This window comes from Aedes albopictus, chromosome 3 (assembly GCF_035046485.1).
Source record: "Aedes albopictus strain Foshan chromosome 3, AalbF5, whole genome shotgun sequence".
In the NCBI taxonomy this organism is placed as follows: Eukaryota; Metazoa; Arthropoda; class Insecta; order Diptera; family Culicidae; genus Aedes; species Aedes albopictus.
Genome location: NC_085138.1, coordinates 187,213,225 through 187,229,872, shown reverse-complemented (window position 1 = coordinate 187,229,872; position 16,648 = coordinate 187,213,225). Strand labels below are relative to the sequence as shown.

The 16,648-nt window shown below is 42.9% G+C and overlaps 2 protein-coding genes across 2 annotated transcripts; both read left to right on the top strand.

Moving 5' to 3' along the window:
* The first annotated feature begins 1,000 nt into the window (after nucleotides 1–1,000).
* On the top strand, nucleotides 1,001–4,618 carry LOC134290490 (uncharacterized). Its single transcript, XM_062857644.1, has one exon. It carries the CDS (start codon nucleotides 1,001–1,003, stop codon nucleotides 4,616–4,618), a length of 3,618 nt encoding a protein of 1,205 aa, XP_062713628.1.
* Nucleotides 4,619–15,442: 10,824 nt separating this feature from the next.
* Nucleotides 15,443–16,634, top strand: LOC109429255 (uncharacterized). The gene is made up of 4 exons (XM_019705168.3): nucleotides 15,443–16,046; nucleotides 16,121–16,197; nucleotides 16,258–16,411; nucleotides 16,463–16,634. The coding sequence occupies exons 1-4, from the start codon at nucleotides 15,857–15,859 to the stop codon at nucleotides 16,576–16,578; spliced, it is 537 nt and encodes a 178-aa protein (XP_019560713.3). The 5' UTR covers nucleotides 15,443–15,856; the 3' UTR covers nucleotides 16,579–16,634.
* The last annotated feature ends 14 nt before the right edge of the window (nucleotides 16,635–16,648 follow it).

The window sequence follows — 16,648 nt, the reverse complement described above, 5'->3', positions numbered from 1 at the left end:
ATGGGAGTCACACTACCGGTCAACGGACGTTCCAGAGTACAAGGAGATAATTACCTTTCTTCAAGATCATTTGTCAGTTTTGCAGTCGCTACCACCGTCCAAGTCACATTCATCGGAGTCCAACAAACCAGAGCAGCAGCGTCCATCGAAGTCGAAGATCAACACCGTTCACGCCGTGACCAGTCCAGCGACCAGCTCTTGTCCATTTTGCTCGAAATCTTCGCACTCCCCATTCAAATGCGAGTTTTTCCAAGGTTTGGCCGTTTCTCAACGATTTGACCTCGTGAAGAAGAAAAACCTCTGCATCAATTGCTTCTCTTCTTCGCACATGCTTCGCAGTTGTTCGTCTAGCAGTTGCAGAGTCTGCAACCAGAAGCACCATACTATGCTCCACCAATCGCCCAATGATCGCTCCACAACTCCAAACAAGTCAACTACTCCTCCCGTGTCTCGCTCAAGTCTGGTTCCACCGGAAAATCAAACCGCCTCGCCGAATCAGTCTTCCTCGCAATCGCATCCAACGTCGTCGTCCTCGTTAGAAAACCAAAAGCCATCGTCCTCTGGTACCAGTCTCGTGTCCACCACCGTCGTCGACGCCCCAAGAAGCGCTCCTGCCACCGTGCTGCTGCAAACAGCAATCGTCAAGGTGTTTTCAACGAATGGCCACATCCAGTGGGCCAGAGCCTTGTTGGATCCAGCGTCGCAGTTGAATCTCGTCACCGAGAGTCTCGTTCAAAGGTTGAAGTTACATCGTTATCAGTGTCGCCAGGAAATTGGAGGCGTAGGCAACTCCGCAATCGTATCATCTCATGCCGTTCTCGTCCAGATTGGCTCTCACTGCACTGACTTTTCCGTTGAACAACGTTGTCACATCCTAAAGAAGATTACCTGAGACCTTCCCAGTAGGTCGCTTGATGCTTCAGCCTGGACATTACCATCGAACATAATCCTAGCAGATCCTAAGTTCCATGAGCCGGGTCCCATTGATCTACTACTTGGTATGGAATTGTATTACGATTTGCTACTCGAAGGATTCACCAAGTTGGGTCCTGAGAAGCCGATTCTTCAGAACACTGTTTTTGGTTGGGTTGCCTCGGGAAAAATCGGTGTCAATCTACCTGATCGAACGCCAAAGGTTTCCCATGTATGCAGCAAACAACCACTCGATGAGTTAATCTCCCGTTTTTGGGAAATCGAGTCCTGCTGGTCTCCCAGTACGCAGTCTATAGAGGAAGCTGCCTGTGAAGATCATTTCGCTGCTCACACTTTTCGAGATGAATCGGGTCGGTTTGTGGTGACGCTTCCAAAGCATCCGTCCATTCTAGCCCAACTCGGCAGCTCAAAGGAGATTGCCACCAAAAGATGTCTTGCTCTCGAACGTCGCCTCGACGACAATCCCAAACTAAAGGAGGCCTACACTGCCTTCATCGAAGAATACCACCAGCTGGGCCACATGAGGGAAGTAGACTGCTCTGGAACTTCTTCGCCTGCAGCACTGTCGTACTATTTACCTCACCACGGAGTCGAAAAAGCTGACAGCACAACCACAAAACTGCGGGTCGTTTTCGACGCCTCATGTCGAACCGACAGCGGAGTCTCCTTGAATCAGGCGCTGATGGTGGGTGCTGTGGTTCAGGACGACCTCTTCGCCATCCATCTTCGGTTTCGCATGCACAGGATCGCCATTATTGCAGACATCGAAAAGATGTATCGTCAGATACGCATCCATCCGTCGGACTATCCACTACAGCGCATACTGTGGCGTAGTTCGTCATCTGAACCGTTGCGCACTTTTGAGCTAGCGACGGTGACTTACGGTACAGCATCTGCTCCCTTTTTGGCCACCAGATGCCTGAAAGAGCTGTCCATACAAGGTGCTGACAATTATCCACACGCATCGCTAGTTTTGGGTAAGGATTTTTTCGTGGACGACATGCTTACCGGAGTCGACAACGAAGAAGACGGAGCAGAACTTAGCAGTCAGCTCCAGGAACTACTACAGTCAGCAGGTTTTAGTCTACGAAAGTGGGCGTCCAACTCCCCAGCTGTCCTCTCGAACATTCCGGCCGAAAATCGTGACGAACGGTCGGTGTTTGCTTTAGATTCGCTCTCGTCTCCGATTAAGACCCTCGGAATTCAATGGAATCCCTCAACCGACACGTACACGTACGCTGTTCCAGAATGGTCCAAAGAAGCTGTCATTACTCGCGTCGTTGCATCCGACACTGCCAAACTATTCCTGCCTCTCGGACTGCTAGGTCCCGTCGTTGTACTTGCCAAGATATTCATTCAATCTCTGTGGCAGACCACCGTGTCCTGGGACGAGCCACTGACTCTAGAGCAACAGCAATATTGGTCCGAGTTTCGTGACAGCTTAGAGGACATCACATCGATTTCCATTCCTCGATGGGCAGCATTCGCTCATAATCCTGTTGTGGTAGAGGTGCATGGGTTCTGCGATGCTGCAGAGAAAGCATACGGGGCCTGCCTCTACATTCGAACGGTGTCAAGTGATGGCACCATTTCCGCCAGACTACTCGCCGCCAAATCGAAGGTGGCGCCTACAGGAAAATCGAAAAAGCAGACCACGCTCACCCTACCCAGATTGGAACTTTCATCAGCGTTACTCCTAGCTCACCTGTATCACAAGGTCACCGAAAGCGTCGAATTGAAAACGAAGTCGTTCTTTTGGACGGATTCCATGATTGCTCTCTGTCAGATTCGCTCGCCACCAGCTCGTTGGAAAACCTTTGTAGCGAATCGCGTTTCAGAGATCCAACGCCTGACGGTCGGCGGAACTTGGGCTCATGTACCCGGTGCTGAAAACCCCGCGGACATTATCTCGCGTGGTATGAGCTCCGCGCAACTGAAAGATACGCCAGCCTGGTGGAAAGGATGCCAGTGGCTAAGTCAACCGTCTCGTTTCTGGCCTCCCATCAACCGTCCTATCCCCGAGGATCTACCTTCTACCGAGCTCGAGGAACGCTCGGTCTCATTGCCAGTGCAAGCCACACAATCCAGCGAAATCTTCGAGTGTCGCTCATCGTTCTCCAGTCTAGTTCGGGTAGTTGCCTTTCTACTCCACTTCCGGCACAATGCTTCGCCTCGAAATCGACATGCTCGAAAGGTCGGGCCTCTCAGCACCTTGGAGCTGAACAATGCTACCAAGACGCTCGTAAAGCTTGCTCAACACGAAGCCTTTGGAGCAGACATTCTCGCCATCACATCAAAAGGACAAGTCAGCTCCCATTCTGCCTTGAAAAACCTCGCTCCCATCCTAGTTGATGGGATTCTTCGTGTTGGTGGTCGTTTACGTCACGCAGCTGTTTCCGAGGACAGGAAACATCCCATGATTCTGTCAGCTCGTCATACACTCACAGAACGCATTCTGGTTCACTACCACCTGAAAAATCTTCACGCCGGACCACAACTACCGGTTGCCTGCGCACGGGAGAAATACTGGCCTCTTCGAATCAGGAACTTGGCTCGGAAGGTTGTACACTCCTGCGTGAATTGCTTCTGCTGCAAACCCACCAATCTCGAACAGCTAATGGGGGACTTGCCTTCTGAGAGAGTGACACCAACTCTACCGTTTTTGAATACTGGTGTAGATCTGTGTGGGCCCTTCCAGTTTCCGAAGCTGCCTAGAGCCCCTCCTGTGAAATGCTACGTGGCTATTTTCGTTTGCCTTGTCACAAAGGCTGCCCACGTAGAACTTGTGTACGACCTCAGTACAGCCGCATTTCTGGCGGCGTTGCAACGTTTCGTCGCTCGCAGAGGGCGACCAAGGCTTATCCAGTGCGACAACGCCACAAATTTCAAGGGAGCAGCAAAGGAACTCGCACAGCTACGCAAGCAGTTCTATGATCAGCAACATCAGGCAGAAGTAATCAGCACGTGCGCAGATGATGGCACCGAATTCAGGTTCATTCCGCCCCGCAGTCCCAATTTCGGGGGATTGTGGGAGGCGGCGGTGAAATCGTTTAAGAAGCATCTCCGGGCCTCTATTGGAAATTCGGTGCTTTCTCAGGACGAGTTTGTGACCCTACTAGCTCGCATCGAGGCTTGCCTGAATTCTAGGCCATTGACTGCGCTCTCGGCCGACCCTAATGACCTGGAAGTCTTGACTCCGGGACATTTTCTCGTTCATCGGCCACTCACCGCGTTTCCTGAGCCCAACCTGTCCGAAGTACCGAGGAATCGCCTCGACCGATGGCAGGTGAATCAAGAACTACTCCGACGCGTTTGGAAGCGTTGGACCATCGACTACCTGTCAGGCCTCCATCCACGTACTAAGTGGACTCAACAGCGCAACAACATTGAGATCGGCACTTTGGTGTTGGTCAAGGAAGACAACCTTCCACCCTTGAAATGGAGGTACGGCCGAATCATCCGAGTCTGCCGTGGTCTGGACAACAACATCCGTGTAGTCGTCGTGCGGACTGCCGACGGCGAATATACAAGATCAATATCGAAGATATGCGTTCTACCTGTACGCCAGCCTGCATTGAACGATGCCGGCTCAATCAACCAAACTCAGAGGACTGAGTTTCGTCCATCGCATTGCTTCGGCATTGCGCAACGTGGAGGCCTTTGGGCCTCCGACCATGTAAGTTAGTTGTTTATTGAATTGTCAAAAAGCCTAAAGAATGTTTTGTCCTCCGACATGTCCGGGATCCCCGATGGCTACTTCAACCCTGAGTACGCCCAACCCTGATGATGACCGATGTAAGACCGACCGACGCGGCGCCCGCGTCCGCGACGCCAAGACGAGGAGACCAAACCATACGAAGATGAAGCGACCTCCAGTTGCAGCAAAATACATCGGTGGAGTTCATGGTTTTTCGGTTGAAAGTCGACCCTTTCAACGGGGGCCGGCATATGTTGGGGCAAGATCTTAGTTCTATCATATAAACACCAATTGTAACACACCCTGTACACCACTACATTATACCCTAGCTCTAAGTACATCGGAACTCTCTCTTACTAGCCTTCGGCTAATGAACAATACAAAAGGCACTCGGCCCGTACCTATCATTTTGTCGATAGGATAGAATATCTCTATGTAGAATAATTATCTCAGTTCAAATATATCGCTCGTACAGAACACATCATCCGCGCATTATTGCTACCAATACCGGGAGAGTGCCCATACCCTAGTGTCGTTTCATACACACCGCGTGTTTTCGCCTACCACGTGATCGAGATTTCAAACGGTCTTTTCGGATCTTTGGGGAATCCGTGTTCCTACACCGTGGTTTCGGCTGTTTTTTTCCTTCTGAACCATGGGGGATAATCTGCTCAAGACAGATAGATGGTTCAAATAGTGTGGGGTTATGGACCGTCTTCTACCAAAATATAATAAAAAAATGAAAGCCAGGTCGCCAAACCCTTCGTCTTTCCGGAACCACCAAGAAGGTATTGCTTCAGAGAGGGGCTAGTGCACATCGCACCCTCAAAGTTAGCTGCGTAGCCTGCAGCAACGAACATCGATGACTCGCTTTGGGGAGTTCACCAAGATAGCATGCTGGCGCTCAGCCAGTTTCCCGAGTGGTCCTCGCCATTCCCTTTGTCCTCGGTTGGCAAGCGGGGTCGAAATCACGCCTGCTTCCAACTGCACAGCAAGTATCAAGAACTGATACCGCGTGTACAGCGATTTGATCTTCCCGCGAGTAAGGCCCTGTCAGCCAGCACACGGAGGGACGTGCCGATATGGGGCCTCCACCTGCCCCGACCTTGCCGAGGACCCCTTTCCAACCGCTCGGATCTAACCCAGTAGACCGACGCCACGACAGCAACGCTACTAAGACCGCAACCGCAAGTCACCGGTATGACCTACGTTGCCGACTCCGAACCCTTGAACCACTTCTTGTATAGCGTCTGCACTAGCCATTCTTCGAGTCCACACGAGTCGTCTGTAGTTCCAAGACGATGTGGGTGATAGCCGTTGAAACGGCATTTCAGCCAAACTCATCCCTACACATCCTCTGGACAAGATTGTCCAGAGTTGTGTCATCCCCTCATGTGGCAAGCATGGGGTCACGCATTATGCGAAAACGCGGGCACATGAACAAAACGTGTTCCATCGTTTCCTCTACACCAGCACAAACCGGACATTTGGTAGAAACTGCATGACCGAAACGATGTAGATACTGTCGGTAGCAACCGAAAAGGATCTGAGTCAGGTGGATTGGCTTAGAATAGCACCTCGGACTTTGGCGACCCGTGCTGAGTAATGAATGGTTGAAGGGGTTTTAAAGATGATCGATCTTAAAATGAGCCTGTAACGTGGGTAGATCATCTTTTCGGATTGCATTACGGTGATAGACTTACCAAAGCAACCCCTAACTCTATCAAGGCGTTCCAGAAGGTTTTAATGGAGTTTTTGGGGTTACAAAGGAGTGTGAGTTCCATGAAGCTTTTAGGGGGATTTCAGAAGCGTTTCAAGGTGAATTTTGATGAGTTTCAAGGCGTTTCAGGGCATTTCAGAAGGTTTCAGAGGGGTTGCAAGAGGTTACAGTGGCTCTCAGTGAGAGTCTCAGATCAATTCCAATTTAAGGGGGATTTTGGGAGCGTTTAAAGACGTTTAAAGGCATGTGCATGAGTTCCAAGGCGTTTCGATGCGTTTCGAAAGGTTTCTGAGCGTTTCAGAAGGTTTTAGAGGGGTTTCAGAAGAGCTACACGGAATCTCCGGTAGGTTCCATGGAGGTTTCAGGGGAATTTCAGAAGCGTTTCTATGCGTTTCCAAGCATTTGAAGACGTACAGAAGGTTTCAGGGGAACTTTTGGTGGCTGCACGAGATCTCGAGTTAGTTACTTGGGGGATTTGAGGGGAATTTCAGAAGGGTTTAATGGCGTTTGAAGGCGCCTAAGGGTGTTTCAGAAGATTCCAGGGAAATTTTAATGGGCTGCATGGGCTCTCGGGTCAATTCCGTTGGAGTATTAGGGGGAATTTTAGAAGCGTTTCAAGGTGTTTAAATGTTTTGATACGTTTCAGGGTGTTTCAGGAGGTTTCGGAAGGGTTTCAATACGTTCTAAACTGATTCGCTTGCAGATCCGTTGACATTCATTCTACAGAGTTTTGCCACTTAACTTGCTACTTGACAGCACATAGTTGCATGAGGCTGTGCATCGTGCAAGCATGAGTTTTATTCACCACTCAAATTATGCATGTAGATCCGATGACCTATGCTCACGAATATTAAATAGTCGAATCCCTTCTCATCTCTCATCCCTAAACACAGCCTAAGTTCCCTGTAACACTACTCGCTGCATCGTTCCCGTGAACCAAACAATACCTAAACTTAAGTACCCCAACTGTTTTGAAAACATCAAATATTCATTTAGGGTATGAGCACCGTTTCCTTTCTTCTTGTTATCATGCATGCCCACTAGGCCGTCCCTTATTTTGCAAAATTTAGAAATGTTATAAGTTCGTTAATGGAAAATGATCGTTTTAGCTAAAAAATGATCGTGTCAAAATTTGAAATCCGTATCTCAAGGCTAAGTGGTCCCTCAAGGGGCCTAAAGTTGTCAAAAATTGTATGGGACCAAAAAAACATGAATTTTTTTTCGACAAAACAAATACGCTATTCCACTAAAACCGGTGATTTTAGGACTCTTAAGGGCCAAAAATGTGCTTAGATTTGCGATATCTCTACTCGTTTCCAAGATATTGTCAAAAAACCACTGAAAAATCAGCATTTTTGACAATTTTTTTAGATTCCGAAGGAAACTTATCCTATTTTGTTCAATAACTCAAAAACGAGTAGAGATATCGCAAATCTAAGCACTTTTTTGGCCCTTAAGGGTTCTAAAATCACCGGTTTTAGTAGAATAGCGTATTTTTTTCGTCGAAAAAAATTTCATGTTTTTTGGTCCCATACAATTTTTAACAACTTTAGGCCCCTTGAGGGACCACTTAGCCTTCAGATACCGGCTTCAAATTTTGACACGATCATTTTTTAGCTAAAACGATCATTTTCCACTAACGAACTTTTAACATTTCCAATTTTTGCAAAATAAGGGACGGCCTAATGCCCACTCCCTAACATAAAATACAAAAAAAGCGCTCAATTATTTTTTTTTTTTTTGGTAAGGAGTAATTCAGGCTGACACTGGCCCACTATTTACACCTTGTCTTTAAAAATGCTTGAGGTGGCGATTTTCTGCAAGGCCTTGCCAATAAAGTAAGAAAAATGCAAGCAATTTTCTTTCCGAGGGTTTCGGATTTTTAAAAAAGACTGCACATCGTGACAGTTGAGTCAAGACTAATTTTATTTCCACAGAAAATTAATATCGATCACACGATCGGTTCTACTTAGTAACTACCCTTTGGACCTACGCACTGTTTCTGCTAACCTAAGCACTCAACGTTCGCGACTCGGTGCACTGACCGGTGTGCTGTCCGGGTCGCGTTTCCTTTATGGTGGACGACCGTGGTTTGGTGCTAACTTGCATTTGGTTACTCAAATAGATGGACCCCTCGTTAGTTAGAGCCACAACAATTTTTGCAGACCCCCCGATTATGATCAAATTGGGGCTAATTTAGACCGTTATAACTCAAACATTTATCCAAAAACCACCATAAAACGAAATGTTGTTGTTGGGTGGGCCATATTGGTTTTGGCCGCCATCTTGAATTTATATACCAAAGCTTTTTTTTCACCATGTTGGCAACCACCGATTTTCAATTTTTTGCATCAATTGAAAACTGAGATATTTTTACTAAACTCTCGAATCGTGTACATTAAGAATTATTAGCTGACCCCAAGCTTTCACATTTATTGGTGCACAGATAAAAATAATGAGATTTACACGTCATGTAAACTTCATTTTTGTCATGTAAACTTAGTGTTATGATGGTTTACATGATATATCATGTAAATTTGTTTTATATGTCATGTAAACTCTCAGAGTCATGCTGAATTACATGACATATAATGGAAGTTTACATGATATTTCATGAACTTTACATGATATGTCATGTAAACTTCTGTGATATCCCACGCTCCAATTATGTGCATCATATGTCACAGAATTTTACACTCTTTTTTCGATCTGTGTGCTCTGTGCCACTGCGATTGTTCAGGTTAATCACTGGAAATTTATCCCCCACGACTTGTATTATATGTATGAACTAATTGGGATAAATTCTGATATTCGTGCACTTAAAATGTAAGATCATTACAAATGTACACAGATCGAAAAAAGAGTGTAAAATTGTGTGACATATGATGCACATGATTGGAGCGTGGGATATCACAGAAGTTTACATGACATATCATGTAAAAGTCATACAATATCATGTAAACTTCCATTATATGTCATGTAATTCAGCATGGCTCTGTGTGTTTAAATGACATATAACACAAATTTACATGATTTTTCATGTAAACCATCATAGCACTAAGTTTACATGACTAAACTGAAGATAACATGACGTGTAAATCTCATTATTTTTTATCTGTGTATACTGAAAATCTCAGCTTCAGAATGGTTTGGATGATCTGAAACAACGCTAAGTTAATTCATATACGGTTAAATTTATTATCTGTCTACTAAAATGCACTGTACTAAGTTTTTGGTGAGCACCATATTTTGTCACGAGTGTGGATTTAAAGGCCTTGAACACATAATATTATAGGTGACCTCAGATATCCCTGACACTCTGGAAATTTTTCGCCCATAGCTTGCATTGCATGTATGAATCAAATTTGTAATTTCTGATCTATGTGCACCTTTTTTGATGGACCATTCCAAATTTTTAATCATACATCTCAACTTCAGAATAGTTTGGATAATCCATGATGCCTCTAAGAGATATATACAAGCATCACATAATTCAACTGATCTTCTATGATTACCAAAACGCACTATACAAAGTTTGAAATGTATCCGATGCATTGTTACGAGTGTAGATATAAAGGCCTTAACTCCAGAATAATTTGGTTGGCCTAAGGAATCGTCATTGATGTGGAGTCAATCTCGCATACTCTTTTGTACAAGTATGGATGTAATAAAATTAGTTCTGACATGCATACATTAGTTTAGTATCCTATTACAGGCAAAGGTCATACAATAAGAACTCCAGAGCGTTCTATGTTGCCTAGAACATCGTCAGGTCATGACCACCATTATGTATATCTCCAAAATGTTCTATCATAACACAACCTCCATGTATGCATATGATAGCTCAACTATTCCCCTTGATAAAACCGACCCACTAGGGCAAAAAGTTGTCCACATCCTCTAAGGGATAAGGGAGTTTTAGAAGAAACTTTCTAATTATAACAGTTCAAATGAGCCAACATTTTACCAAAACCGAGGGGTCCGCAAAAATATTGTGGCTCTAACTAACGAGGGGTCCATCAATTTGAGTAACCAAATGCATTTCCCTTTGGCAAGGACTTTCAGAAAGTCGCCACCTTAAGCACTTTTAAAGACAAGGTGTAAATAGAGGGCCGGTCTCAGTGAGAATTACTCTAAGGCATGGTACACAAATTACGTAATGCTAAAATCGGCATTTCCAGACTCTCCCCTTGTAACGCTTTTTGTATGAATAGTAACACTAAGCTGGACTCCTTCTCCCCCTAAGATGGAAAATGGAAACACACTGCTGAAAATGGGTTACACTCACCTCATAACGTTACCTGAACGGATGTACATAATAGTAGTTTATGCAACAAGGTGCAGAATAAAGATTTTTACAGCACGAGTCGTACATTTATCCAACGAGGCTTGCCGATTTGGATAATTACGAGGAGTTCTGTAAAAATAGACTTCTGCACCGAGTTGCGTACAACGTTTTTTGCAAGTTCATAAATTACCACTTGAGGATAGTTTTTGACAAATCTTTAAGAAAGTTTGATCCTAGCAGGTTATACTGTGCAGTTGTCACATTTTTTTCAAACCTGCGCCCAGAAAGCATCAAGAAGTTGATCAAAACTAAAAACAGTGCTGTATCGGTTCATTACGCAACGCAAATCAGTGCTGTAATGAATCATTACAGCACTGCTAATTTGGTGTGGAAAGTAGGCCTTTTCCTGGCAGATTTGCATGAAGTAAAACAGCCTATTACGATGAGAAATTCAAGCCTAACTTTACCAAACACCGTGTCTAACAAAATGTGTATTTGTATTTGTATTTGTACCTAACATTCATCGGACTCCATTGAGTCTACATGAAACACCAACTTTCTAACACTACAATCAACATTATCAAATCCACGAACGAAAAAAGTCGAAGGGGAAGTTCGCCGTTCCCAGAGCAACTCATACATCGAGCATTTTAGAAACGTAAAAACCTGGGTATTTTTTTTACAAATCATCCCCAAAGGTGAGTGATACAAGTAGTCCATAACGAAATTCAGCGCCTCATGTGAAAATCTCTTTTTTGTTTACATATGTTACATACGGTGTTTGGTAAAGTTAGGCTTGAATTGCAAAAAAAAACTATCCTCAAATGGTAATTTAAGAAATTGCATAAAACTTTGTACGCAATTCGTTGCAGAACTCGATTTGAAAATCGACAATCCTCGTTGGATAAATGTAAGTCTACATATAAATATAAGGTACGTATATTGTTAAGCCAGCTCAAAAGTAAAAAAAAAAACAGAGGCAATGATAACATGTGACTGATCTATCAATAGCTAATATAGTTTTTTTTTAAGGTCTATAAAAAGACCTCCTATCCTCTTTTTTTGATCGATTTCATGACCCAATTTGTTGTTCCACATCCTTCGCGAAAGCCATATTGGTACATACCAATATGGCTTTCGCGAAGGATGTGGAACAACAACTGCAATTGTAGAACTGTTTGATAAATTGAGTCGTGAAATCGATCATAAAAGATGGTAGGAGGTCTTTTTATAGACCTTAAAAAAGCATTTGATACCCTAGATCATTACATTCTTCTGAAAAAGCTCGAGAAATATGGAATAAGAGGGGCTGCAAACGATCTTATTAAAAGTTATCTTTCCAATCGGAAACAGTACGTTTCTGTAAATGGCTTCCGTAGTAGCTTGCGAACGACTGAAATCGGTGTTCCTCAAGGGAGTAACATTGGCCCCTTGCTATTTCTTATTTATATCAATGACTTGGGCAACTTGAAGCTTCATGGGATACCAAGACTTTTTGCTGACGATACGGCTTTGTTTTATCCTGAATACAGTATTCAATCCGTTATTCAGAACATCGAATCAGTTCAGATCTTGAATGCCTAACACAATAATTTGACGGAAACCGGCTCTCTTTGAACCTCACAAAAACTAAATACCGTCGTGCGGGGCTTCTTTTTACACTTGATCATGGTTTTCCAATTTTATGACATTATAACTCGCAGAGTAGTGAATATATTTCTACAATTTTTACACACAATCATCGTGAGTATGTATGTAGGATGTATGCAAAATTTGAGCTAAATCCATCAATAAACAAAAAAGTTGTTCATACTCCTATCGGACACATCTCATATAGAATTGGATGGGGGCTATTTTGGACAATCTCTATAATACTATAACAAAACTGATTTTAATACTACATCGTACATGATTTCAATAAATATATGCGTTTTAGATGGTTCTGTGCTATCTTTGGTTTTATGAGCAGCGTGATATTATAATATAGACAGCCTTAAAAAAGGGTCCATCATTCCTTTATTTAGGTGAAAAGGTCATTTACAATGTATAACGATACACATATTCGATTGTACATGCTACGTGGATACATTTTGAATGAACTGATCAACTCTTAGAAATTTATTGACTATAGTAACAATGCATACAGAGCAAATGTTCTGATACGTTAGATATATATTTTTTTATTTTTTCGATGTTTTGTCGCGTCCTGGCAAGCAATGAAGAGTCTGTTTTAAAAACAATTTCAACCAAATGAAGGGGAAAATATTGCTTCATAATAGTCCCAAAAACATCAAACAGATTTGAACCATATTTTAAATTAAAAAAATCCATATTCAAAAGTGTCCAAAGTAGCCCCGCATTTCAAAAGTAACCCCGCAGGACGGTATATGGTTTTGCGTTCTTCGCGTAAATTGATACCACAGCACCCCGATCCATGTGTCAATAATGTTCATTTTGAAAAAGTTTCATCCTTCAAATATTTGGGGATACACTTAGACTCTTGTCTTTCTTGGGATATTCACATAAAACAAATTCTGAAAAAAGTTTCATCATTGTGCGGCTCGATGAAAAGAGTTCGGTGATTTGTACATAAGGAAGCTTTACTGCAATTTTATTACGCTTGCATACATTCAGTCCTACATTATTTAATTATAGTTTGGGGTCATGCTTCCAAATCAAAACTCAAAAAGGTTCAAGTGCTGCAGAAAAGATGTACATATCAAAGTTATTTTCAATTTATCTCCCCTATTTTCGACGACTTCGCTTTATGAGATTAGCTTGAGAATTTTCGAATGGCAGACAATTTTCAGGTAAGAGTGATGGGGGTGCGAGTGAAAAATCCGGGATCAGAATCGCGCTACAATATTCGTTGGTCAGTCGGTTTTCTCGGTAGGGCGATGGAAGTGCGAATGAAAAATCCGGGTTCAGAATCGCGCTACAATAATCGTAGATCAGTCGGTTTCCACGGTAGGGCGATGGAAACGCGAGCACGAAATCCGGGATCAGTGGTCATCGTGATCAAATAAATCATAATCGTGATGAAGACCGCGACGTGTATTTCCATATAACTAGTGGATCATATCACCTAACAGAGGTGGCTCCTAGATCCACACCTTACCCTACCCTACTAACCACCATTCCTTCCCGTGACAACTGTGGGGATGCTGTGGATTCCACGGTTTCTAGTAGCAACGGTTGTCGAACTAACATTCCTTCCCTTTCCTGATGACCGTAAGGACGTGGCCAGCGCCGTTATTGACTTTAAATAGCTGAACTCTCGAATTGTGCACATTGAGAATGGTTTGCTAGTCCCAAGCTTTCACATTCATTGGCTCTCTGTGCAACTTCGATTGTTCTGGTCCATCACGGAGTAGCAACTACGATGTGTACGGTTATCTTTGCTTTGCTTTGCTTTGCCTATTTTCGACGACTTCGCTTTACACTGATTTGCATTATAATGTTATTCCAATTCTTGGTTTACGTGATTTTAACACTGTATGTACACAATGCTTTGAATTATCGTAACTTTCATCTCAACACTGAATTTCCAAATAAAGCAAATATACGTACCACAAGACACACGCTAAGAAAATGTTACTCTAAAATGAGTAAGATTCACACAAAACTGAGCTAAACTGGGACAGCTCAAAAAATGAGTAAATTGCATTTCCAGCGATAGCGCTGGCCCAAGTGCAAAAATCCAAACAGTTTAAGCCGTATAATATTCTTCACATCAGCAAGAATATTATACAGCTTAAACTGATGAGATTTTCGCACTTAGGCCAGCGCTATCGCTGGAAAAAAAATTTACTCAATTTTGAGTTGTCCCACTTTAGCTCCAAAATGAGTGAATTTTCTGACCGTGCATGCACATGAACTGTTGAGAAACAGAGCGAACACGAACCTGGGCCTTATCTGCATAACAAACTATGGCCCTTTAAAGTTCAACTCCATTCCTTCTGACATTAAAGGCATAACGAATGCAATCCTCTTCAAAAGAAAGTTTAAGCAATATTTCCTACGGAATGTAGGCGAATATATCGTATAGTGTGTCAACCTTCCCATAAATGTATTTTTTTCTGGCTTTTGCTAGTTTTTGCCTGCATTTTCACTTAAATTAAAGGAAAAATAATCAATTTGAAGTTATAAGCCACAAACATTATCACAAGGTTATATGTTTAGTCTATTAGTTTTGTTTTATTCTCTAGTTTAGTTTAATTAGTGAATACCTTCAAAGGAACAGAGTTCCACTGGGAATTCACATTTCTTGAATTAGTTATAATTGTTCTCCGCGTTCTTTTTGTATTTTTTTTTGTTAGTATGTGTCCATCACCAGGGGGCTCTCAGTATGAGCTCTTTGGTGTAGGGGTGAGTGGAGGGTACACTTAAAAAAAAAAGACTTGTGCTGTAAAAATCTTCATTCTGTGCCTTGTTGCGTAGACTACTATTTACAATATGAATTGTATCCAAATAGTGGTTACAGTGTTTGCCATATATCAAGAAAGGGACTGTCTATTTATTACGTAAGATAATTTCCTCAATTTTTCGACACCCCTCCACCCATGTCAGATTTTTTTGTATGGAAGCCCAATTCTTTTGTATGGTGCGTAAAATTTCTCAAAACCCCAGCACCCCTCCCCCTATAAACCCTCATGTTATTAATGGACGGCTCCAAACTCATTTTCGTTATCATTTGTATTACTTGTTAATTCAATTAAAATAATAACAAATCAAATTTTTAAGCTAATGATTATCAGGTAACAGCACTACTTAATTATCAATGTGCTATCCATCTTTGCCCGGGTCTAGTGCTCTTGTTCTTTGTGACTCAAGAAATTAGCGTATAATTCTCCACGACTTGCCTAACAACAGACCGTCAAATAGAACATCCACATGCCGAACTTCTCCCAACCATGCATCACGATCGTCTGCGATCAAGCAAGGAAACCAATATTTTGCACGATTTATTGTTGTTTTGGAAGAAACATCAATAAATATGAGCGCGTTCCACTTAGCCGCCGTTTGTTTTCGACGGAAGCTGGAAAACTGTGTGATCGTCTGATGAAAAGATCCAAACACCAGAGTAGTTATTCAGCTCGGTTGCCATCCTAAGCGGTGCGGTGCTGGTGTGAAAGACAGCTTGCATTTACCTGCGCGTTAGTTGTCCGTTTAGCTCCGTTTGGCCAACACAGCATTGTGTCTCCCCCGCGCGACGGAAATGTGCTCCGGTACTACATTCAAATTCCTGTGCTACTTTTATGCATGCTGTAACATATTCTGTGCAATTAGCATCGCGGTCGGTGCAGACAAAGTAAGTGAGAAAATTACGCGTGATAACTGTAGTAACGGCATCGGCAGTGAAATCGCCTCAGTGGGAAACAATGCTGCGCAGGAAATTTGCAACAAGAGTAAGTTTTCCGGGTAGAGCTGTTAGAATTGAGCTTGGTGGTTTCTTTTTTTTTATCATTACTTCATTATTCAGAAACGTATGCTGTTTTGGTGTTCATGCTGGCTCTAGGATGCTTCATGTCTCTATTGATGGCCGTTGGCGTGGCGATGGTATGATATCAGCAAATGACGATGTTGCATATTTTCCCAACTCCATTTCACCTTTTTTAGGATAAAAGTGCTCTTATTAAAGCATTCAGGATATTTCTATACTTCAATATGTTCTTCCTGTTTGGCTGTTGGTTGTCAATATTCTGTGCGTTCTATGAAAGCCACAGTTCGATGCTCATGTTACTGTGGGGATTTGTCCTGGTTCTATGTATAGGTAGGCACTTTGTTAAACTGTTTGACTTAAACTGAACAATCTTCTCCTTAGTGTACTTTGGAATGCAGATATGGATCACAACAGGTGCTTATGAAGCTGTTCAACGGAAATCCTTTGATGTTCCAGGTGACGTGAAATCCGATGCAGTAAAAATTATTTATCAATAGAAAAGATAAGTACATAAACAAATCCAATAATAAAACTGCTTATGAGTATATTTGAATTGATTTCACTTGG